General features: G+C 43.0%; 1 protein-coding gene across 1 annotated transcript; it reads right to left on the bottom strand.

Annotated features, from left to right (window-relative positions):
* Positions 1-4,100: 4,100 nt before the first annotated feature.
* Positions 4,101-24,100, bottom strand: mpz (myelin protein zero). The gene is made up of 6 exons (XM_034152846.1): positions 23,907-24,100; positions 21,377-21,543; positions 17,199-17,412; positions 16,556-16,685; positions 16,023-16,065; positions 4,101-6,529 (listed from the first exon to the last, which is right to left on the bottom strand). The coding sequence occupies exons 1-6, from the start codon at positions 23,950-23,952 to the stop codon at positions 6,518-6,520; spliced, it is 612 nt and encodes a 203-aa protein (XP_034008737.1). The 5' UTR covers positions 23,953-24,100; the 3' UTR covers positions 4,101-6,517.
* Between the last annotated feature and the right edge of the window lie 692 nt (positions 24,101-24,792).

A 24,792-nucleotide genomic window follows, 5' to 3' on the forward strand; every position in this document is an offset into this window, starting at 1 on the left:
AAACCCTTGCACTCCACATAACATACAGTGCAAATGTGATAATGAGGGACATATATTGGCCCTTTAAGATATAAAATAACATTTATATTCAGCTTTTTCTGATACTAAACACTGAATCCTTAGGTCTGTTCTGCAACAAAAAAATCCCGTAAAAATATGTTTAATCGTTTGTTAATTGATCCTCAAAGATCAGTTGTTTCTTTTGCTTGAATTTAAAGTGACTTGTTTTACACCACAATTAGCAACATATTTCTAACATAAGGCGGGTCATGAACACTTCACCCACGCAACAGATGCAGCGAATGATACCGTGTCAAATAAGTAGTCGACCAAATGTCTTCTCACAAGTTGCCAATGACTTAAAGCGTTGACTCTTCCTACATTGCATGCTTTTAATCCTGTATGAGCTGAAACTTTAATGTACTTATGGGCAACTGGCTCCTGTTCAAGGTTTCTTCTACTTTTTCAACCCAGTCTCACAGCATTTTGTGTTATAGTCACGAAATTAATTGAATCTATTGATTCGTGTTCACCAACCAATATTCTATTGGTAGTATGTTTCGTGCCTGCACCACGTCTTTTTGTCCGGTCGGGTCTTGGAAGACCAGAAGCTGTGTGGTTCATAAAAACATTTTCTTAATCAATATCAAGCCGCGATTATTATTTTTATTTTAAATTGTATAATGTCGGACTTTTTTCGCCGTCCACGAGGAAAATAAATGGGGCTCAGAGCCTCAGAATACTGAAATCTGTATTTTTCCTTCTAATTTGTTATTATTTGGTGCAGGCACGAAACATAATACCAATAGAAATACATTGCTTCTAAAATCGTTCTGTGTCAGAATACTGAAATCAGTATTTTTTTAAATCTTTTTTTCCTTCTAATTTGTTATTATTTACAATCGTTCTGTGTGACACGAAAACAATGGGAAACTCGTGTTGGTGAACACGAATCAATAGATTAATTTCGTGACTATAACACGAAATGCTGTGAGACTGGGTTGACTTTTTCTACACTAAAGGGTATAGAGAGGCGAAGTCCCTCCCCTTCCGGTTGAGCTCCATGGGACCTTATTTCGGAAAAGTTATGCATTGAAGTCAATGGAGAGAGAAAGATTATCTTTCGATCCCGTTTGAATTGTGCCACGAATTACACATATGATGTTTGTCAATTTAAAAGATAATTTTACAAGTCAAAAAAATAAAAATGTGTCGTAAAACTGTGAAGTAACACTTTTTTTGTGTGAAACCGCTCAATGAACTACATCTCCCGTCTCGCACCACACACCAAGACGGCCGTCACGTTGGCAAATTTCACTTCTTTCTTTCAGAATGAGGCGAAAAATATTAAAAGAGGTGAAAATCACTACAAGTCTGGGCATGTTGAGAGCTGTACATACACACAAGGGGAGTTAGTCGGTTCCGTAAGAGCCAGCATGCGGGACCGGGATTCTGGGATTTGTAGTCTTTCTAGTTGCGTATTTTTCATAGTCTTATATTTCAACAGTTTTACGACAAACTGTGACTTTTTTGACATGGAAATTATTATTTAAGATTGACAAACATCATATGTGTAATTCGTGGCACAATTAAAACGGGATAGAAAGATAATCTTTCTCTCTCCATTGACTTCAATACAAACTTTTTCCGAAATAAGGTCCCATGAGTCCCACCAGAAGGGGAGGGACTTCGCCTCTCTGTGGTTATTAAGCTGTCCTTATTACAAAGTGCTTAGCATGTCTGTAGTGAAAAACGTTTCCCATTAACGTTTCTAATAATACAGTATGATAAAACATTTATTCTCAGCTTCATAAAAAAAGATAGGTTACTAAATATGTCAATTTTAACCTCAATGGCTCAAGAAATAAGAGAAGAAAGCTAAAACTGTGTTAAGCTAATAGTATTGCCTCTAACTTAAGTGGTCTTTGTAACTTTTGAAAGAAGTAATAATACAAACCTCAACCTACAAAAAAAGCCAACAAATTAAGCCTTAATTAAGTCAATTTACTCAGGTATTTCACTCCTATAGCCTTACTAGTGGGATGTAGCCTAGCAGTAGCTAATGTTAGCTTACTTTTGATATTCTTCAGTAATTTACATCACATGAGTATTTGCTTACTTGTGCTACTGTAACAATACATTTTAACATGTCACAGGTGAACATTTCAATGGCATGTGACAAAAGAAATTCTAGCAACTTACCAGAGAGGAACTTTAGAAATTCAGTGCATGTTTATCCGGTATGTGTGACATGTGGCCACAGTGGCTTCTGTTCAGCAAAAGCTAAAAACATCTTGCTTTAAAGCCCCTTTTTATACGTTTTTGAGATTTTGTCAGATACATTTTTTTTTTAAATATGCTTATTTAAGTTCTTGCCAAGGCTCAGATGGAAAGAAAAATGGATGTAACTTTCATGTGTGTGAGATAGATATGGAGCTTGAGCCAGGAGGAAATTAGCTTAGCCTAGCTAGCTCAAAGGGAAAACAGCTAGCTTGGCTCTGTCCAAAGTTTTATGAAAACACATGGACTATACAGCTCGGTATTTGACTTTCTCTCTCTACAGCTTCAGAAATGTTACAATTTGTGGTTTAAGGTGCAGTTATGTTATGTTGCCTGGTGGTTGTTTGTAAAGATACAGGGTCTCTAAATGCTATAAAGCATAAAAGCGTCAGCTAAATGCAATGTAATGTCTCTGTCCATATAGCATGCCGCGGGGGAGTGCTTAATAAAAAAGGTGGGCTTCAAAAGCATTCCCACTGTTTAGTTTCTATGGCAATTTGACAACATATCACTGCTCGAACCTCAGTATTATAAAACAACATTGCCTTTTTATTATCTTTTTGGGCTACTATCTATTTGTTTGACATTATCTTTTCTCCAACCAAAGTATATCTTAAATAGAAGCGTCAGTGACAACCAAGAGCTTTTTGAAAATGATCTACAAGCGTTTGGAGTGACCGCAAAACAAACTGAGAGCGCTTTGATAAAAGACACTGGGTGCAGTGCTTTTTCTCTTGGCGGCCATTTACATTTATTCCTCATTAAGAACAATTGAAAAAGATTCTTGCACTCAGGAAAGAAACATATGCACACTCAGCCTTACATAACTCGCACTAAAGCCTCAAATTATACATTTTTTCCTTTGTCTGTGTACAAAATAAACAAACAAGATACAGTTTGTTAACTACTGAGTTTTAGGTGTGCTGCTATGCATATTTTTTTATATTTTAAGTAAACCAGGTGACCTATTTTACAGTCTTAATGCTTTGCTAATAGTCTTTGTTCCTTACTTAATGCCGAGACGTGAGTAGTGTTCATATTTTCATCTACTCTCAACAACAAAGCAAATATGTACACCTCCTAAAGTGTCAATCTTTCTTGTGAAGGTGCTGTAATTACATAAATGATACACATGGTAACTGGTGGCTCCAAAGGATAGCATCGAAAGTGACACGCCATCCTCTCTGAGCAGTTCAGTGGTCATTAAATAAATACTGGTTGCACTGTGAGTCATGTATCTGTCTGAATATGAAGCAGAACATTTCTGAAAAGGTTATGTATTCTCACTGAACCCAGCCTGCCAGTTAAGTCAGAAAAAATTAAGCCTCTCTAAAAATTATACCTCATTTCGTAACCCCGTAAAATGCGAAAAGGTTGTGAATGGTCACCGAGCATTTATTTTCCGTTCATCATCATTACTTTGTGGCAGTTGGATAACAAAGGGCATGGTGAGGTGAGACCATTTTTCTCCTCGTGATAAAGCTTTAATGTTTAATATCAAAACCAAATTCCTTTTGAAGTAAAAAGAAAAACACCTGGTGGTCAATGTTCAGCTTTCAGTACTCCCAGATAACCTCGTCTAAAATGTTCTTATTGTGTATGCAAATGTCTTTGGATAGCTAATAAGGCCGGTGCTATTCTGTAATGAGTTTTGCTTTCAAGCCATCCATCAGAGTATTTAAATATTCCAAAAGGTGGATATCTAATTTTGGGAAGACTTTCTTCTTTTGAAAAGTTCATGAAATTGTTTCTTGGCAGAGACATTCGTGACAGATTTACACAATGCATGGGACTTGGAGCTGAAAGAAAGAAGACTGCAGACATTTTCAGCTGGGTTTACTTTGTCTTCTGTTGATAACAGCTGCGCTCGGGCTTTTTTATTTACGTTCTCTTTACAACATATTATACAGACAGAGTCATCAAAAGTTGTTAATGGTCTGGAGTTATCACAAGCATTAAAACAAATGTAAAAAAACATAAGAAGCTCCAGTCTTTTTAAATAAAGGAAGGTTATTGTGCAATAAGACCAATGCAGTTCATAATACATACAACATATTTTTAAAAGGCATTTTAATGCGGCTTGTCTTATGTCAGGTGTCTGTGTGGCTTTAATGAAAAACATTCTGACTAACCCATGTGACTGGACAGTTAAACAGCGACTAGTGAAACAGATCTCCAGTTATAAATATGTGGATTTTAGCACCTTTTTGCCGTTATGAATTTTAAAGGAACATTCAAGTCTACACTATCCACCCTGCATATCAAGCACCAGATCGCAATCCATCTTTGGCTCAGGGTTGGGGAAGGAGCACCTTTAAAAGAAAGCTCTGGGGTAAGAGAAGACGATCCGTGGTGATACATATGGATTTGTGGCTTGCCTTAACACGCCTGGTAAGTCTCTTCCTCTCATGCTTTCTCCCACAGCAAGCACCTTCCTCCCCAGCCACATCTTGCTGAATCTGAGGCGAACAGAAACCATGATCCACCCCTCATCTTCTCTCTCGCCTCAAAATAAAACGTACACCAGAGAGACAGCCACACAGCACCTTCCATAACACACAAGGTCAGAAATATAGCAACATATTCTATTGAATAAAATTACATTTCTTCCCTGCTTCGATAAACATGTTCTCCATGTGTTTTCGAGTACACATGGAAACAATGTCTACATTTGCTTTACTTAGGGTGACATACTTGTTTTGCTTATATCAAATCTCACTTTTAAAACTCTTAACTAGACACACATATACATAAAACGCGTCCTATTTGCGACCGAAGGAGAGCTAGCTAGATTATAAGTTTCTGTTTGGCAAAAGGTCGATTTCTGCCCATGTGTTTCTGTCCTTTGCCGGTAAGGGTCATAGGACGAGTGTTTTGGGATTTGAACCGGCAGAAACAACACAGTGACGGAAGAGGAAGAAGGCGGACTGGCAGGGGACATGCCTCGGGGGGGAGGTGGCGTTTTGAAGGGCAAGTGAGAGGGCGTTCGTCGATCATTTTGGTAAGCCGGAGGGAGGGGAGAGAGATGTCCGTCATCAAGTTTAATAAAGAGAAGAAGAAGGACGTGGAGGAGGAAGAGGAAGGGCAGAAGAGAGAAGGAATAGGAGCAGAGCATTGAGCTGTAGGCCTGGCAGTCAGATAAGGAGAGGCTTAAAGAGAGGAGTGGATTGTGTATAGGCCTTTTCTCTGCGCGGGGAATAATGCAGAGCAGAGTCACTAAAGACGACAGGAAGAGGAAGAGATAGAGGAAGCCAAAGACGTAAGGACAGAGAGAATGAAACAGGGGGGTTGGAGGGAGGAGATGAATCCCAAAGATGGGAGTGGAGATGAAGAGAGAATAACAAAAGGAAGGAAGACGGCAGAGGAGGCCGGGAGGGAGATGGAGAGAGAGATATCTTGTTACCAGCAAGTGCTCAAATAATTAGCCCTGGGTTTGGTGAGGAGAAACGTGTGAGAGGATTAAGTGGACCTAAAATAACTGAGAGCGCAGAAGCTGCACCTCTTCCTGGTAAGCCTTTTCGTCAGACTCGTGAGACAACCGCCAGCCCTCCGGGTCGTGACGTCATTTCAGGTTGTCAGTCGCCGCCCGTCGAGTCAACACGGACACAAACAACACTTCTTTCTTTTCTCTACCCCCCCCCCTCCCCTGCTGGCTGAAAAATGTGCAGCTGTTACAGTAAGCCCTTACGCTCTTATAGGTCCAGAAATAGCCCCCTTTAGCCAGGGCGGGGGACACGGCGACAACCTCCATTAGCTCAAATGTGAGACGATTGAATCACCCCGAGCTCCAGGGCTTGAACCTCTATCTACGACCCGGCTGAGAGCAGGAATCATATTTCTCTCTCCCGCTATCACACTCCACTCCGTCTCTCTTTTGCTCCATCTGAAGTGCAGAGTGCACTCGCATTGGTGTGTGATTGAGTCGTAAACATTAAGGGGGGGGGGGAGATTCAGGGGGCCTTAAACACAGAGCGATGTCTTTCGGGCTCCTCTTAAGGAAGTTATGGGCGTTGTTAGGCCTTAAACAGTTTTACAGTTCGCCCAATGAGTGCATTCAGGCTCTCTAATCAGCCGTAGTAAAAGATTATTTGACACTGTTGCCACTGATGTAGTGGGACTATTCGTATAGCCAGTGCTGTCTTGAAAGAGAAGAGATAATGGGAAATAATGGGGGTTGCATCAGGCTGGGCAGAAAAGGAAGGAGCAGACTAGAGGAGTGAAGGCAGTCATGGAGAAGTCAGACCTTTATCTACAGGAGAGAGAAAAGGAGAAGAAAAAGAGGGAAGGGAAGTGAAAGAGAAACAGGATAGAGCAGTTAGCATATAAATCAATTCTATAATTTGAATTAACAAGAAAATTCACAGTGAAAGAGGAAGAGATGGGATTGGAGAGGGGAAAGAATGGAGATCAGCGTAGAGGGGAGAAAGTTAGTTTGACAGGTCGCCTCCGGAAAAAAGCAAATTGGCTTGTCCCCGCAGCTCGGGATTCGTGATGCGTATCGGACGCACTAGGAGAAAGCTTTTTTTCCGGCGGATAGGATCACAATGAAGGAACCAGAAAGGCAAAACCCGGGAAGCAGCTTTTTTAGATTTTGTTATCAAACCCGGCCGTCGTAGGGTCTTCGCTTCAAATGGCATATCTTATGACCTGACAAAAGAAACTGGGGGTGCCGAGTGGTGTGAGAGATTATCACCACATCTCAGATCTCAAACCATAACGCTGCAGTCATTAGCCTGTGACAAGAGCAGATATGATTTGACTCGTGTATTCAGGTTGTGAAGTAGGTTTGTGGTTTAACTCTCTTCTTCCCACTCTCTTATCCTCGACGGCCCCCTCCCCCCTTGCGTCCCTATAGATGAGAGCAACTCAAAAAATGAAGGGCCCGCCACTTTTCGGTTAAAAACAAGGAATCGCTGCCAAGCAGTAAACAATAATTTCATCATGCCCAAAAGCTGATGTGTCGTATATCCAGAGTTACGGTTTCTTTACTTCCTCTAAGAAAAATGGACAGTCAAAGAAACGATCTAATTCAGAAATGACAATAACGGTCTATAATATATTCCAATTTATTCTGTATCGTGTCTGTATTATAGCGTCTTAGTTGTGCCTGATCTATAGTGTTTGAGTGTTAGCCTGCTGCCTGCCACTCGTCCACAGACAGACTGACCAGACATTGATCCAGTATTGATTTCAATTAAACCATAAATCGACGTTGACATTTTGTAATTGTTTGCTGACCATCGTAACTGGGCTCCTGGAAGAAGAGAAAAGGCGCAGTAGGCCTACTATTAATGTTTTTAAGTGTAATTGGCAAAAACTGTTTTCACCCAAAAGAGGGGCGGGGCCTAGAGGAAAAAGTGTTGCTCTCATCTATTGGTTTTTACTTTTTGAAGGTGAGCTGGCTGGCGAGGCGGGAGAGGAAGCCAGGCGGTGCGGACCTCCCTCTCCCCGCCTCACCGGCTGACTTCTCCTCCCCATTTTTCCGGGTCAGCTCCAGATCAATGGTCATCAGCACCCGGCCCTCCTCCCCTCCCCCCACACCCTCTGTCTTTCTGGCTATGGTTCTCTGCTGCTGATGCTTGGGCTTGGACCTCGCCAGCGACAGGTAAACGGGCTGGAGCAGCAGTCGGCCCCAGCCCCTCCCCGTATCCTATTTCTTATCCTTGCGTGACTCCTTCTTCTTTTCCGAGGAGGCCGCCTTCACCTTGGTGGGGTCGGCGGTAGGCACGGGGCCCTGTGGGGGAGGAGGGAGAGGGGGTCGGGGGGAGAACAGGGGAGGAGAGTCACTTCAGGAGGAAAGGAGCGTGAGGGTAACAGAGAGACAGTGAGAGGAGGGGGTGACCAGGTGTCTCTCTGGGTGAGGGACTGCACAGCATTTTGTATCATTTGTCCCGCCTCCCACAGATTGAGAAAACGTCTTGCATTTGATTGTAGTTGAAATGTCGTCCATGGGATTTGTGCAATAGGGCGTCATTGTCCGTAAGTTGCTAACTGTGTAAATGAGGCGTAAGTCATGTGTGTATTTGCTGTTGTCTTTTATTGTGTACTATGTAGTATTATTTCTTTTTTATCTTTTAAGGAACTGCAGAACTGAGTCCAAAACAAATGTCATTACTCGTATCGTTTTGTGATTGACATTCACAGACAGTCAAAACTTGGCTTTTATCCAATGGCTGTTAAGAAAGCAAAAGAGGGCTTTCATCATTAGTTGTGTCGGATGTCAATCAAGCAACAAAGTCTGGCAAAGGATTTACAAATTGGTATAGAAGTTGTTTTGTTTTTCTCCTCCAGTTCTATATTCAAAAAAATATAATGTGTCATTAACACGTTTTGTTGGAAATGTAATCCATTCAAACAAATTATGTTTAGGTCACTCACTTGCATGGTTTCTAAGGTGTTGTTATTAATATTTATAATGTAATAGTTGGACATTATCGAAATCTAAACTACCTCTTAGCATCCCACTAACTTGCCCCACATTGTCCCGCACAGACATACTCTTTGTCCCACATGTTGACACCTAGTCACCCTGGGGAGGGGGGAGGTGGGTGAGTTAAAGTGGAGAGGATGAGACATGGAGTTAACAGGTGGAGCTGTGTGAAGAGGAGAGAAAAAACCCATTTAGGTGAAGGAGAGGAGAGTCAGATACACAGAGAGAGAGAGAGAGAGAGAGAGAGAGAGAGAGGGGTGAGGAGGTAGAGAGACAGTCCTTTTTAGGGGAGGGGGTAGCAAGTGAGGGGGGGTGGTGTCCAGAGCTGTAAGGGGGCGACAAAACAGGTAACCATGCGTTAGGATGGGACACAGTGGCAGGCAGGCTCCAAAACACCTGTGACAACTGAGTGACCATCGATCAAACACACACACACACACACACTAACCCACACAGACGCACACACACTAACCCACACAGACGCACACACACACACGCTCACACAATCAAGCACACATAGTATCCTAGATTGGGTCCTTATGGGGCTGCATGATTTGAAAAAAATTGCTAATTGCTATGATTTTCACTGATATTGTAATTGTGGCATTAATTTAGCAAATGAAGGGGAAATTATCATTTTTAAAACATTAATTACATTATCATTTTAGGACAATCTGTTCCAAACAAGGATTTTTTATTAAGTATGTAGACAAATATTTGTAGGCTGGGACTTTTCTGCAGCTCCACCACCATTCAGATAAGTTTATTTCCATATTTTAGCTAAATATTGTGCTTTCTGCTATTTGAATAGTGCACTCCAGATTTAGTAACATGTCCATTAATTGTGCAGCCCTAGATTTGACTACTTGTGTTGTTATACGATAACTTTAAATTCGACTAATTGTTGATACATTTTCCTCTTATTTTCCCTTAGTGTTGATCTTATTTCAGTGGGTAATAAAGGTGAGTTTGCAGTCATTAAAGCTTCATTTTAGGTATGTAATGTAAGTATTATTCAAATGACTATAATTCAGTGTGTAGTTCTGACTTGCAACACAATGAAATATAGTCATCAAAAGGCTGTTTACTGATTTAACACTGCTCTCTGTAACCTCATCTGCATTATTCAAATCTCTCCTTTTTCATATCTAAATAAAGCTGCTCTTGCTTTAAAGTATGTTTTGTAACCTCAGATGTAATGTCATACTAATGATTATTCTATTATCTCTTTCACTCGAGTGTTTTTGTACATATATTGTCTAAAGAGATAATTATTTGAAAGTCTTTAGGTCCTTCTTGATGATTCTGCATCTTATATTGTTGATAAATAAACTCGTGTTTTTAACTGGGACACCCATTGTTAACACTTTCTGTCCTGCAAATCAAACCATTCACTTATACTGGGTCCCTGAAATATTATACACTTGAGACACTTTCTACATAAAATAATACAACTGCACTTCAATGCATTAAACCCCATCACATTTAGAGAGGGGAACTTCCTGTCAAAGTGAAATATTTGCTTACAAACCATACAGCTGGGATGTTAGATGAATAATTAAAGTTAACTGCCAAATAAAGGGACCATAGCTGTAGCCTTGAATGGACCTGCTTTACTGGCTATATGATATCTTTTTAAAGTCTGACATTCAGCCTCCATTCATCTACTGTTACACTGGTATGATTAACCCATTCACTCCCACTCATTCTGTACATTGTCTGTTCAATGTCTAAAACATCGCGAAGAAGAAATCTATGAACGGTAAAGTAGGAAGGAAGTAGAGCTTCATTTCACAACAGATCCATCAGGAGGAAGTGGACGGATCTGAGATAAGGTCAAGATAACACTTAACTTTACAATAGCTGCATTAGCCTGTGAGATAACCTATTCTAAAGAATCACAATAATGCTCACTTAATGCAACGTCTGTGCACTTGTAATACTCTTCTACAGGTTGAACTACGGGCTGTGGTGAAGAGTTACAGTCAGCATGCTGGATGAGGTTTGGAGACTGAAACCATTCATGTGAAGTAACTAAGTACATTTACTTAAAGGTGGGGTAGGTAATTTTGGAGAAACCAGCTCGAGTGTGCTAGAATTTGAAAATACACAGCCAGAAAAAATCTGCCACTTCCTTACAGAGCCCCTCCTCCAACACACACGAACGCGCACATGACCAATGAGGGCACGAGATAAGTTTGTGCACAGATGGAAGGCTGACAGGCAGGTAGGCCATCCAGTTATTTTAGCCGGGCCGGCTAAAATGATTGGTCGTACTTTTTACAGTATTACGGCTTCCACAGATGACATTTTTTTATGGATTTTTGGTCAAAGCACTTCAGATATTCATTGCTATCGGGATGTTAAGAGCATTCCATGGAATATAACAAAAAGTGTATCTCGAGCCGGTTTCTCAAACTTACCTACCCCACCTTTAAGTACAATTTGGAGGTACTTGTACTTCTGCTCCACTACATTTCAGAGGTAAATTGTGTGCTTTTACTCCACTACATTGATTTAATATCTTACAGAATTACTTAAGTCATTAGCTGCGCCTTTACCAGCTTTGATAGTACTTTAATGCATCAATAATTATAAAACATATCATATATATCATTCTGAAATTGGACAATTTGCAGAATGAGTATTTTTACTTTGTTAAGTATATGTTGATGCTAATACTTTTGTACGTTTACTTGAGTTACATTTGGATGCAGGACGTGTACTTGTAACAGAGTATTCCTACACTCTGGTACTTTAAAGGGGACCTATCATGCAAAATGCACTTGTGTACGTCTTTTATACATGAATATGTGTCCCCGGTGTTCCAGGGAACTCACCAAGTGTCAGAAAACACAACCCTCTCTATTTTCCTCCATACCCAAATCTCTAAAAAAGGGGCTGCAACGGATCTGATAAAAACTGATCCAGATTTGAACACTGTCCTGACGTCAGGACAGTGGCGCTACGGCTATTGGGTCAACTCCACCAATCAGGAGGAGACAGCCACGGCCATTGCCGTTCGAAAGCGCTGGAGACGCTGTAGTACATATGCCAGGCCAGTAGGTGGTGCTGTTCTCACAGAATCTGCCCTTGCAAAAACAGAGCTAAAAAATGTCAAATTGAGCAAAATGAGGCATGGCTAAAATGCATGATCTGTTTGGTATTTTGAAAAAAAAAAGTATAAATATGCCTTATATAGGTATGGTCCTACACTATATTATTCAAATATAGCATGATAGGTCCACTTTAACTTAAGTGTAGCATCTGAGTACTTCTTCCACCTGACTGAAACACATCCTCTGATGCAGGTCAGGTGACTCAACGGTGGAGAAAAGAAACACACTAGGCTGCTTCTAGCTACTGAAGCTCCCACTAATAATCCCCCACTGATTGCATTAGTACATGTATTATCTTTAATTATCCTCTGTGCCAAAGCACTCTGATAAGACGAGGCGAGCGCTGCAGCTACGGTGTCGTTACCTTCGATCAGACTTACACGCTCTCATACATCATCATGCTGTTTACCATTATGCATCCCACGGCAGGCTCAGGGTTTTTTTTGTTGCTGTATTGCAGAGCTCCCACGCTAATGACGGGGTAAACACACTGCTTAGGAAGGATGCAGAGCCCCCCCTTGTTACAGCGCTGCACACACACTTCAAAAGGAAATGTGGGTACAGTGGGGAGGCAGACAGGGGGAGGTAAGTGGCTGCGTCCCCCGCTGCATACCAAAGAGAGACAGTGGGGAAGGCAGATTGAGAGGTAGATGAAGAGTGAGAGAGGTAGTGATTTTTCTGTCCAGAACCGAAGCTGATCAGAGCCCAGAACACCTGAGGAGGGACGGGGGGGAAACTGGAAAGGGGGGGGGGGGGAGAGGAGGGGAGGACTGACGGAGAGAGAGAGAGGAAGTAGAAAGGGGGGCAAATACAGACAGATAGATGTTTCTCATGGTCAGAAAGGGGAGCCAGAGGAGGGGAGATGAGGAAGAGGAGGATGCGACTGAAGAGAGGGAGGGAGGGAGGGAGGGAGGGAGACTGGGGACCGGATGAAAGGAATGTGAATGAGAGAGTGAAGGGAAAGGGGGAGGCATTTGGGGGATGGAAAGAAGAATGGGAGGGTTGTGTGTGTGTGTGTGTGTGTATGTGTGTGTGTGTGTGTGTGTGTGTGTGTGTGTGTGTGTGTGTGTGTGTGTGTGTGTGTGTGTGTGTGTGTGTGTGTGTGGGTGTGTGTGTGTGTGTGTGTGTGTGTGTGTGTGTGTGTGTGTGTGTGTGTGTGTGTGTGTGTGTGTGTGTAGATCGATACAGAGAGCACTCAATTATCATTCCAGTACAGTGTGTGTGTGCGTGTGTGCGTGCGTGCGTGTGTGCTTGTGTGCGCGTGCGTGTGTGTGTGTGTGTTCCTATGTGTGTGGCTGCGGGGTAAACTCCTCGTGTGTGTGCGTGTGCGTGTGTGTGTGTGTGCGTTCCTATGTGTGTGGCTGCGGGGTAAACTCCTCGTGTGTGTGCGTGTGTGTGTGTGTGTGTGCTTTCCTATGTGTGTGGCTGCGGGGTAAACTCCTCGTGCGTGTGCGTGTGCGTGTGTGCGTTCCTATGTGTGTGGCTGCGGGGTAAACTCCTCGTGTGTGTGCGTGTGCGTGTGCGTGTGCGTGTGTGCGTTCCTATGTGTCTGGCTGCGGGGTAAACTCCTCGTGTGTGTGCGTGTGCGTGTGTGCGTTCCTATGTGTGTGGCTGCGGGGTAAACTCCTCGTGTGTGTGCGTGTGCGTGTGTGCGTTCCTATGTGTGTGGCTGCGGGGTAAACTCCTCGTGTGTGTGCGTGTGCGTGTGTGTGTGTGTGTGCGTTCCTATGTGTGTGGCTGCGGGGTAAACTCCTCGTGTGTGTGCGTGTGCGTGTGTGTGTGTGTGTGCGTTCCTATGTGTGTGGCTGCGGGGTAAACTCCTTGTGTGTGTGCGTGTGCGTGTGTGTGTGTGTGTGTGTGCGTTCCTATGTGTGTGGCTGCGGGGTAAACTCCTCTCCCACAACTCCACCTAATGGGGAGTAGCACACACCACAGGGTTCCTTTGTCTCTCTGTCTCCCTCCCTCACGCTCCCTTTTGGAGATTTGTAGTGCAAGCCCAGCAAAGAGCGAGTAACGAACACACGGCGAGGCTGATACAGAATTGTGTTGTGTCAGCAGAGCTTCCTAATAAGGGCTATTTGATCAAACAACCACTTATGAGCGCGGTGTAAAACTCCCACGAGCCCTGTGTGTGCGGCGTAGCTACAAGGGAGGAATCAACTAAAGGAAAATCATAAAAATATAAAAAGTGTGTGAGCTCAGATATTTTTCTTCCAAAACCAAGACTTGCAGGAGGAGTAACTGTAAATGACAACATTGTCAAATATTCCAGTGGCCTTTTGGCGGCGAGTTATTTATTCATATATGCACTGTCACCCGCCGGAGGCACTTGAGAGCAACTGACTGCAACTGGAGAGTAACCTGACAATCATACGACACTAAACAAAGAAAGAAGAAGAAGACAGAGGGGGGGGGGGGGGGGGGGGGGGAGATGAGAAGGAGTGTTGTGATAGGAGGAAGGATGGGCCTCTCGCTGGTGTCACCCTTCAGGGTTGAGCCACAGGGGCAAGATGGCGCACTCTCAACAGCCGTCTTTACATTAGCTTATACCGGCGGCTAAATCACACGCTGTCACAAAAACACCTTTGATCCAACGCCTCAGAGAACACTCATTTCCAGAGGTGGAAGAAGTACGCAGAACTTAAGTAAAAGTACCAGAGTGTAGACATACTCTGTTACAAGTAAAAGACCTTAGCGTCAAAATATACTTCAAGTACCAAAAGTAAAAGTACTCATTGTGCATTTCAGAATAATCTATATGATATGTTTTGATTATAATGATTGGTGCTTTAAAGTGGTCTCAAAGCTGGTAAAGGTGCAGCTAGTTTGAATTATACTGCAGGGTAATTTGTGACTTTACTCCAGGGGAAACTAAAGACTGTGAGAAGACTGTCAACAAGTGCTATTTATATTTCACATACAGCTCACAAGTAGCTAAAGGTATTACATACTGTAAACATTGAGTAAAATAACATGATCTACCTCTGACTAGTGGAATAGAAGTAAAAGGAGCAAAACCTTGAAATACTAAGTACCTCAAAAGTGTTCTTGAGTCAATCTACTTAGTTACTTTCCACCTCTGCTCTCATTTCAAAAGGCTGATTTCTGATTCGCGCGGGGGGGGGGGGGGGGGGGGGGAACGCCTTGAACTGAAATCCCATGACTTCCCTTTCTTTCATTATCAGCAGGCAAAGGCGTGCAGTCGATTACAATACCCCCCCCCCCCCCCGCCCCGACATTACCACAGGGTGATCAAACACAACTTGCCCCGGTGCCTTGTATTTACAAAGGAATACAAGCCACCAACATGTCTGATTAATCCACCACTTGAGGCTATCACACTCCCATGAGGAATAGGAGGAGGAGGGAGAAAAAAAAAAAAACCCAAATCCTTGGCGCGCAGCAGCGTAAAACCACTGATAACAACTCAGACCATAACAGGCCTAGAGATTTTCATTTGACTCCCAGTGAGAGAAATCAGCAGCAGAATAGGATTGTGATTTGCTTGCAGCGGAGGAGAGGGACGGGCCTTCTCCTCCGCTGCAAGCAAATCACAATCCTATTCAATGCAGCAATAGAAAAAGCTCGGCCATTTCACAGTAGCAGGTTGGATTTTTGCCCTCTGGATGTTTACTGGCTGCTCGGCCCCCCTGAGGGAGCTGAAGGAGGGGTGAGGGCCACCAGATAGGAAGAGGAGGAGGAGGAGGAGGAGGAGGGACAGTATGAGGCTTTAAAGCACCGAGATGGCACACAAATGTTAACAGCTTGAACACTGTTATTAGTGTTCGCCGGGCAGAGTTTGAATGACATGTTATTTTGTTTGTTGATGTGTTGCTTTGAGGACGAGCCGGCTAAGTGTGAGGACATGTTGGAGCTTGCATTGGGGGGGGAATGTGATCATGAAGCCGTTATGCACTGTCATGTTTGGATGTGTGCTTTTATGTGGCGCCGCTGCAACAGAATGGATGAATATTCCTTCTGACAACACGTTTCCTGAGCCTAACTGAACGCCATTGTAATCTCTCCAAAAAGGACATCATTTGACTATTTAGCGCCCGAATGTGACAGCAAGCGGGCTGTTGCACTTGTTGCTGTTTGACTGGGTGTGTTCGTGTGATGGAGCGTGTCAGGAGAGGAGACAGAGGAAGAGGAGGAAGAGGAGATGGTTTTAGGGAGGAGAGAAGGGAACTTGCCTGTCTCGCCTGTGATCCCTCTCTCTTTTTCTTGCCATGTTTGCTGGAGGGGACAAAAGAAAAACAATGTCAGGATGTCGAATCTATCTCTCCCTCCAGTGGTCACAGGGCAGCACTGCCTGGCAGCCATCATGAAGAGAGCATCAACTTAATCTACTGTCTCTAACACAGCCCCCCCCAGGTGGTGAAGGCTTAAAGATCTCAGGAGATTGGACAGGTAAAAAAAAAACAGATGATGGATCCATCATTTTCCTGATCTGGTGGATAATCCACTCAGAAACTTCTGCTTCACCACTTTTAATCATCTTGCTTTGCAGTACTGTTTTTTTTTTTTAGATTAAATCTAGATGAGAGATAATTATCCGTCTCTTTCCAGCTCGCTGACTCCAAATCCGAAAAGCTCACACGCCTAATCAAATCAATTGGGTGGCATGGCAGCTACGCCCCGCTTGGCCACGCAGGTGTCGGTGCCAGGGATGGGCTCCGGCCTCTCTTCCAGCCCCTGGCAGCAGAAACCCCCCGCTGACACTGACCTGACGCTGAGGCTGAAGACACGACGCGCCACCAGGAACCTCATCAGGTAGTAGATGACCACGATGAGCACCAGCAGGCCCAGCACCACCCCGATGATGGCGCCCGTGATCACTCCAGCCTGGATTGGAACTGTGGGTAGAAGGGAGGTTTGAAGAGAGAGCAGAGAATATGAGAATACAAGGGATGGATAGTAGGAAGATGGAAGTAGAAAAAGACAAGGAGAGCAAATAAAGGTTGAATGATGAAGAGGCAGAGAAGGAGATAAGGTAGAATAGAGGTGAGAGCAGGGATACAGGAAGAAGGTGGGGGAAGGGATGGGAAAGGGTGAAAGAAGTGAGAGAGAGGCAGTGATAGCAATCTCAAATAAAGAAAATTGTAATTGATTTCATTTGAGAGGAGGCGCTAGGAATCCTAACGGAGGAAGTGATCTGAACACGGTCATCACTTTGAGTCTGATGCTTTGCGCACATTGAGATTAAAGTCCAGAGTTTGGAATGATTATAACAACAACTGAGAACAGTTGGCTTTTCGATGAAGAAATGTCATCAGCCATATGGGCTCGGAGGAGAGCTGCTGATCAGACACAGATGTGACACTGTTGACTTTAGACTTGACATGCTGGGGAATTTCCTTTTGTCTCACCGGTCTCAAACACCAGCAGCCGCACGCTGGAGGGACGGCCCACGATGTCGGGGGGGTTCTTGGCGTCGCAGGTGAAGGTGCCGTTGTCGTTGTAGTCCAGGTTCTTGATCAGGATGGAGCCGTCACGTTTGCCCGGGTTGCCCACGAACTCCACGCGGTCCCTGAAGGGGCCCTTGTTGTCCACATAGGCCTGCCCACCGGTGTAGTGGAAGATCTGGAGAGGACAGAGGATGGTGTACTGTAAATGCATGATTCAATTCAAATGTATTTATATAGCCCAATATCACATTTGTCTCGGAGGGCTTCACAAATCAACAAACATGAATGATAATGTAAAAACAACAAACATATCTGAGAATATAGTCAAATGACAAGATACATGGGAAAATGCCAATGAATGGGTACAAAACACAATGACACAAAAACAGTTAGAATACAATAATTACAATTCCATAAAATGAAGGGTCCATGAGGATGTTTAAAATGGAGTTTAAAACCAGTCCTAACTGTTCGAACTGTACTAAAGAGGAAGTTATTAAATGACATGCATCTTCAAGAGGATATATTGTGCTTATTTTCAGGTTCATATTTGTATTGTATGTCTCTCCTGTGACATGTCTCCATGATTTCAAGTTCAAAAAGCTCTTTATATTTCTCATACTGCCTGTGTAACACTACAGGAAAGGGCAAACCCCAACAAGTATAATAGTAGTACAACTGGTTGTTGTGTAGAAGAACTGCGAGTATTGAGCTCTTCAAATACCAAAGGTTGAAATCAAATCTGATCATATTCCTAATATCATTATATTTCAAACGTCTTACAGTTTGCATTTAGATTAGAGCTCAGTGCTGATCTGCTGAGAGATCCTATCTGTCTTGTTAGGAGCTAACTGCAGGTTTCTAACAGTGTCTGTCTGCCTTTCACTCTGACAGGCAGTGCACAGCGGGGTTTTCCACCGAAACAGCTGCCTTTTTGCGGCTGAAACACTAATAGAATAGTGCAGAGTGAAACAAAGCAGTAACCTTGCAGGCTGGGAAAAAAGCAATGAACGGTAAGGAGTTAAAACACTCAGAGATAATTATCTGTGACACTGAGAGCAAAGGCTTTTACAATACAACCATTTCATCGATTGATGATTCTTAAGTATTGATCTAAAAGTGAAAAGTGTGCCTTTTTTTGTTTTGCATGAAACATGAAATGGTACATTTTTTTTAAAGTAAGGTATTTACAAAAGTGTTGTTTTAGTATGAAACCAACAACTCCAGATTCAAGCTGGGTTCGATGCCAAGCCCCACCAAAAAAGTATCATTTCAGTAAAAAGCCACATTTAATTGGCAGATAACAGACAACTAAAAGCTAATTGATTTTGGGGCAGTCTAAATGGAGGCGTACTGTACAACTGGGGTAAGTAAGGGTAAGTAATGCCCTCGACTCTGAGGTCAAGGTCGAAATTAGCTGACATTTTAGTAAATGAATCAATAAAATGTTCACGTCTGTCTGAAGGTTCGAGGCCTCTGAAACAAGCCTCTATGAATTATCCACGGCCTCTTGACATGATACGAACATGTCGGAAATCAAATGCGACATTTCAAAATGACAACTGCTCCGAGAAAAACAGATAGACGTATGAAACTGTAAATCTGTCCGGGCAGCCACAGAAATGAGCGACAGCAGATAAGCAGGAGGAAGAAGAGAAATCTAAGTTTCAAAGTGAGGGCACTGCGGGAGACGGATGAGAGCGAAGGAGGTGAGGGGAGGAGATAATGAGAAAGGAGGGGAGGGACAAAGGAGGTGAGGCTGGGGAGGAGGAGATTAAGGGGAGGTGGACAGAGGGAGATAGAGAGATTAGAACGATGGCAGGACGATAAGGGCAGGGAGAGTGGAATCAAAGAGCAGGAGGGAGGTGAGGATTCAAAACTTTCTGTGCCTGTTGTCTCCCTTTCTCTCACTTCATACACCAATCCTGCACTTGTGTGTCAGGGTGCATTGAATATCACTCGAGTGTGTGATAGAATTGCAGACTCGGTCCTGTAGTTGTCGGATTAAAGCAGGATTCCTTTTTGGATGATTGGCAAGTATCCTGCTCTGCGAGAGTGCTCTTAAAATACTCAGAAGTCCACGAATACTGAAGCAAAAGTAGGATCAGCCGTTTTTCAATTCAAGCCATCCTGATATTAATTCAAGTTTTCAAGTGATTGCACATTAATCAAATATATATATAGTTTGGAGGACTTCTCCACTCAGAAATCATGCCCTGTGACATCAGCTGCCCCCCCCCCCCCCCCCTCTGTTCCTCTTCGTGCCTGCTAGGGGCGGAGATGGAGAAAACAAAAAAGTCTTTGGGCAGAAGACTCGGCCATTGTTGAAGAGTCGACACTTCTGCCGGAGCACATGATGTTTTTGCTTTTCTTTGTTCTCAAAATCTGCCTCTTTAGCAAATAAATGCTCCACTTTGTCTACCATGTCATCACTAACTTTGTCCGTGTGCTGTTTGTCTTTGATAAGGAAATCTAAAGTGAACAGTGTAGGACAGTAACTGAGTAGATTTACTAAGTACTGTAATTAGGTACACTTTTGAGGTACTTTACTACATTTTAAAAGGACACATGAGGCGCGTTCACACCGGAGTACTTTTCCCCGTACTTTTCGCGTTTAGTTCCGTTAGTACCCCTTATGTCGCGTTCACACCAAAAAGAGTACTTAGCGCCGGGAACTTTTACACCCATTTTTAGTGCCTGCTGAGAGATGGTACTTTCCTGGGGGAAAAAAGTGCCCCAGTTCTGATTGGCTGGGCGAATTGCAAACCACGCCCCGTAAAACTCTGAAATGTTTTGTAGAGCCGCCATTTTATTATCCTCGCATTAGCATTATTAGCATTAGCATTCGCCCAGCGCACAAACGCAGAGAGACTCACTTATGGCAACACAAAATAAAACATGGGAGCGGTGGAGATGAGGAGGTGTCGGCGTTCTGGCGATTTACTCGGAAGGCTTCAGTAGAAGCTGCTGGGAGTCCCAGCAGCTTCGACTGAAGCCAGTCCCCAACTCCGGGGACTTCCGGCCGGGGACTTCGGGTGGCAGTATACGCCGTGAAGTTGTTTGCGGCCTGCCAGTAAACCCAAAGCAGAAGAAGACGAAGTGACGTCAGCGGCTCATTTGCGTAATCTTCCCTCAGGGAACTTATTCCGGTGTGAACGCGATCTGTACTTAGTGCCCTGGGGTAATAAGTGCCGGCACTAAGTACGGCAAAGTACTTGGTGTGAACGCGGCTATTGTAGTTTTGACCCTTCTATATTTAGCCTATGTTACATTACAGATTCAAATTAACTTTACCAAGTATTTGTTTTTTGTACTTTAACTACATTTTTGAAGGCAGGACTTTTACTAGTATTTGTACTGTGGAGTTTTACGACTTAAAACACAGTACTTCTTCTCCCTCTCACAGTGAGTTTATCAGAGCTTTTCTGCAGAACTCAGCGGCCTGTGGCGACTGAATGCAGATGGGTGCATAAGAGTGGATTGAGCTGTAAAACCAGAACAATGAGCCTAAAAATGAACCCCTTTGAAGCTCACCTTAAATCTGTCCCATGACAATCTCATAAGAGGCAGCTTTAAAGTGGGTGTGACTAATTGTGATTGCTTTAAAGGTTGTTTCCCTGTTTGTTAACCTGTCTATAAGCACCAATTATCTATTGTATTTGTTCTATGTCCTGTATATATGTTGCACTGTTGGAGGAGCCTGTGACCTAAGTTTTTAATTGCCATATCTACACTGTAGCTAATGTACAAATGCGGACTAAAACCACCAGACTCAGGGACAGTTCATCCCACAGGCCATAAGACCGTTAAACACCTGAACTTTTGAAAGAACATCCATAACATCTGTTTGCAACTTATATATATATCAATATTCCAATTACTTGTATATAAACTATTCTGCACTATTTCTATTAGATTCTATTTTATTTTATTTACTTGCACTATTATCTGTTTTATTATGTCGCACTGTTGGAGGAGCCTGTGACCTAGGAATTTCATTGTCATAACTACACTGTAGCTATGCACACATGACCAATGAAAGCCTTGAACCTTGTACCTTGAAATGACAATAAAGCCTTGAAACTTGAAACAATGAGCAGTCTATAGTGGTTGTGTCTGTGTGTGAGTGTGTGTCTCACAGAGATGCTGTCCCGGGATCCGTCCGGTCTGTACGTCCAGGAGAAGGTGACGTCATCGGAGATGAAGCGCCAGGAGAAGAAGGAGCAGGAGAGGCGGATGTCGGCGCCCAGCAGGGCGTGGCGCTCCCAGCCGGTGTAGATCGCTATGGCCTCCGTCTGCTCGGGCACTGGAGACACATAACATCAGGATTCATCAGTGGTGGTTCTAGACCAATTATACTGTGGGGGGGGGGGGGGGTTAGTTATTTCATGAGAGGGGACAATAAAAGCGGGTTCAAAAGACAAAGACAGTATCAAGTAATTGTGTAAAATAAACATAAAATACAGTAATTGGTATTTGTAAAGGTATTTGTTTTGGTACATTTAAGTTACAGTCCTTTGTTTCAGTAGTTCTTTTCATTTAGAGTATTTGTTTTAGTAACTTTAAGTGACAATTGAATTACAAAACATAAACAGTATTTGCTTTTATATAAGGTCATGAACAGTTTAATCTCCACCGTACATCCGGGTCTCTGATTTGATTTAGTTCCAATAAATCGTAATATTGTTTTTTTGGAGGGTTTTTTGGCCCCCGTTGCCCCCCCCCTAGAACCGCCCCTGGGATTCATCCACAAACATCACCACGAGGCAAAAGATTGAGGGAGAGCAAAATGTTTTTGGTTTAATATTACCATAAATATTGACTTTATATCATAGTCTAATTACAATCTGCAGCAGAATGTGAACAGAATTTCAACCTGGAACACTTTTTTCGGGCACTGGAGACACGAAACATGAGGATTCATCCAAAAACATCACCACGAGGCAAAAGATTCAGGGAGAGCAACATGTTTTGGGTTTAAGATTACCATAAGTATTGATTTAAAACAGAATGTGATCAGAATTTCAACCTGCTACACTTTTTTTTTTAGTTGAGAGCAAGTTGTGAAGTAATGAATCATTCATGCAGAATTGGCTACATGAGTGGAAATGATAAAACATGAAATGAGTACAAACTTTGAAGGCCTTCATCTTATAATTGCAATTCAGTAACCGTCTTCAGTTTATGTGACATCTTTTGGTTAGTATTTGGAGAACAAATACAAAATATATAATTGGAAAACTAAGAATATCCTCCGTTCAACTTTGTATAAAAGTCATACTGTTTTCCAGGTCAATGTGACTGATTTTTTTATGTTTGTTCTATTATACTTTTAATCAAAATATGCTTAAATTGTTCCTTAATTCACTACATTTCTGAAAACGTTTAAACTCCTACCCTAACCATACAAAGCACAACTCACATGACCTTTCTCTCTGAAATCTTTTAAATCAGATACTCAGCTATGCACCAACACACACACACTGTTAAACTGCACATTTAGAGGTGTCAGATCCACCATCGATTCAGACAAGCACTCAGTAAATATTTGGATTAACACTGGAATATTAGTGCTAGTCTCTCAAAGTCAAAGGGGAACATCATTTTTCTCCATTAATATGGATTGCGTTGGCTTAATCATGTGCACTGTTTATGCTCGAATAATATCTAATGATCGATGTTCATTTGGTTTTGGCTGCACAATCAATATTTTACTTCCCTCAAAAATGCACTCAGCATCTCAAGCAACCACCGCAGCCTCTGCAACCGCCGCAACAACATCATCATCTTACTATTGTTCAGTTTCACTTACAGCCGTGAGTCACCGTATTCTCACGGCTTCATTAACACTAATGCCAATAAGTGTCGCAGAGCTTCATGCTTTCTCTTCTTTAATCACCCGGAGAGTAAAGTTCACAGCGTTTAATGCAACAGTGAACACGGTCAGCGCAGAAAACGAGTCGATGAACTCACGCTTGACATTTTCAATTACAATTCTGACAAAAACTGCAAATATGTGACAGGCGGGGAGCGCAGAGAGCCTCAAGAACTCAAGCGTCCATTTGAAAGTCATAATATTGCTTTTGAGACACCTGCAATTATAAGATGAGCACACGGGGACAGTGCTGGGTCATCGAGTATAACACACCAGAGAATACCTATTTTTTTTAATCAAATAAACAGATAAATGTTAAAGATATTAGTTCAATATGCTTTGGTTGAGTTTTAACAGTGTGAATAGTTCAATCAATGAATCCCTACTGTACTGAAAAAACTGAAATGTTGACTTTATTTAAATGTGTTATGTCAACAAGTTTCACATAACTGTACTAGGTTAGTTGAAAGCAATAATATTAAGTAGAACATTATATATTTTCTTTGAACTTAATATTATTGCTTTCAACTAACCTAATACAGTTATGTGAAATCTGTTGACATAATACATTCAATTCAAGTTTTTTCAGTGTAATCTTTGACCCTTTAAAAAAAAATGTTATCATGAAATCCATCAGTTTTCAGGTTAGCTCTGAAGAAGAAAACACCGCACATTTAACCCCACATCAGATGTTAGATCATTTCATCACCGTCCTTCACAAAAGCTGTAACTCTCTGGTGTCTTCGACTCAAAAAATAAAAGTAAGAACAAGTTCAATATTTTCTTTCTTTTACCTATTCCCAGGAGGAGAACCGACGCCAGCGCCACAAACGTCAGCATGGCTTCAGGCTTCAGGAGAGACTGATGCTGCAGAACAGAAGTCTGTCGAGGAAGAGGAGGGCAGGCGAGTGGAAGGAGGAGAAAGACAGACAGAAAGTGGAGTGGAGGGGTCAGGACGCCAGGACACGGGTCTTCAAAACAGGACAACAACAGGAAACCCACTGTCCCCCTGGTTTATACCCAACCACACCCCTCAGCCCGGCCCATTCCTCCTCTCCACCCCCCCCCCCCCCCCCCCCTAACTTCCACCCCTCCTGTGAACCTCCCTCATCGAGACACACATCATCTTTTCAAGTGGTAGAACAAACGAAGGCGAGAGGCACCTGGAGCTGGTCAATTAAGTAGGTAAACAATGGGCTCCTTGGGGCGAATTTGCAAAAAACTCTGAAGCATTACGCGATCATGAATGAAATGTGTTAGATTACACCCTCTGTGTGATGTGAGAGGGAACGCTAATCAACACTTAGCATGGAGGCGCCGACAGGAAATCATGACCATCTGTAGAGCTGTGTGTGATCAGTGCTCATATGTGAATATCACATGTGTGTTTACAGTGAGGGAGGAGGAGGGGGGGGGGGGGGGGATCCTGCAGCGAGGTCAGATCAGTGCTCTCCCCCCCCCCCCCCCCTCACCCCTCGTCTCTCCTCTCCTTGCACTTTCACCGGGTCTGACTCCAGCGGCCCTGAAACAAAGCCCCGACTCTTTTGCTCCCCGTCCTCCCTCTCTTCAGATTCCTGTCGTTTGCTGACGTCTAGCACTTGGAGACAATGGAGAGAGGGGGGGCACTGACCAAACTGTCAATGGCGCTTTCTTCCACCCTTGCCCTCTCCATGCCTGGTT

Source organism: Trematomus bernacchii, unplaced genomic scaffold, assembly GCF_902827165.1.
Source record: "Trematomus bernacchii unplaced genomic scaffold, fTreBer1.1, whole genome shotgun sequence".
Lineage (NCBI taxonomy): Eukaryota > Metazoa > Chordata > Actinopteri > Perciformes > Nototheniidae > Trematomus > Trematomus bernacchii.

What these genes read in the sequence shown, in the direction of transcription:
- mpz (XM_034152846.1), bottom strand. Translation starts at nt 23,952, where the DNA reads ATGCTGACGTTTGTGGCGCTGGCGTCGGTTCTCCTCCTGGGAATAG. An exon ending in GGTTCTCCTCCTGGGAATAG is followed by an intron (nt 21,544 to 23,906) that starts GTAAAAGAAAGA and finishes ATGTGTCTCCAG; the next exon opens with TGCCCGAGCAGACGGAGGCC. An exon ending in GTCTTCAGCCTCAGCGTCAG is followed by an intron (nt 16,066 to 16,555) that starts GTCAGTGTCAGC and finishes TGTCCCCTCCAG; the next exon opens with CAAACATGGCAAGAAAAAGA.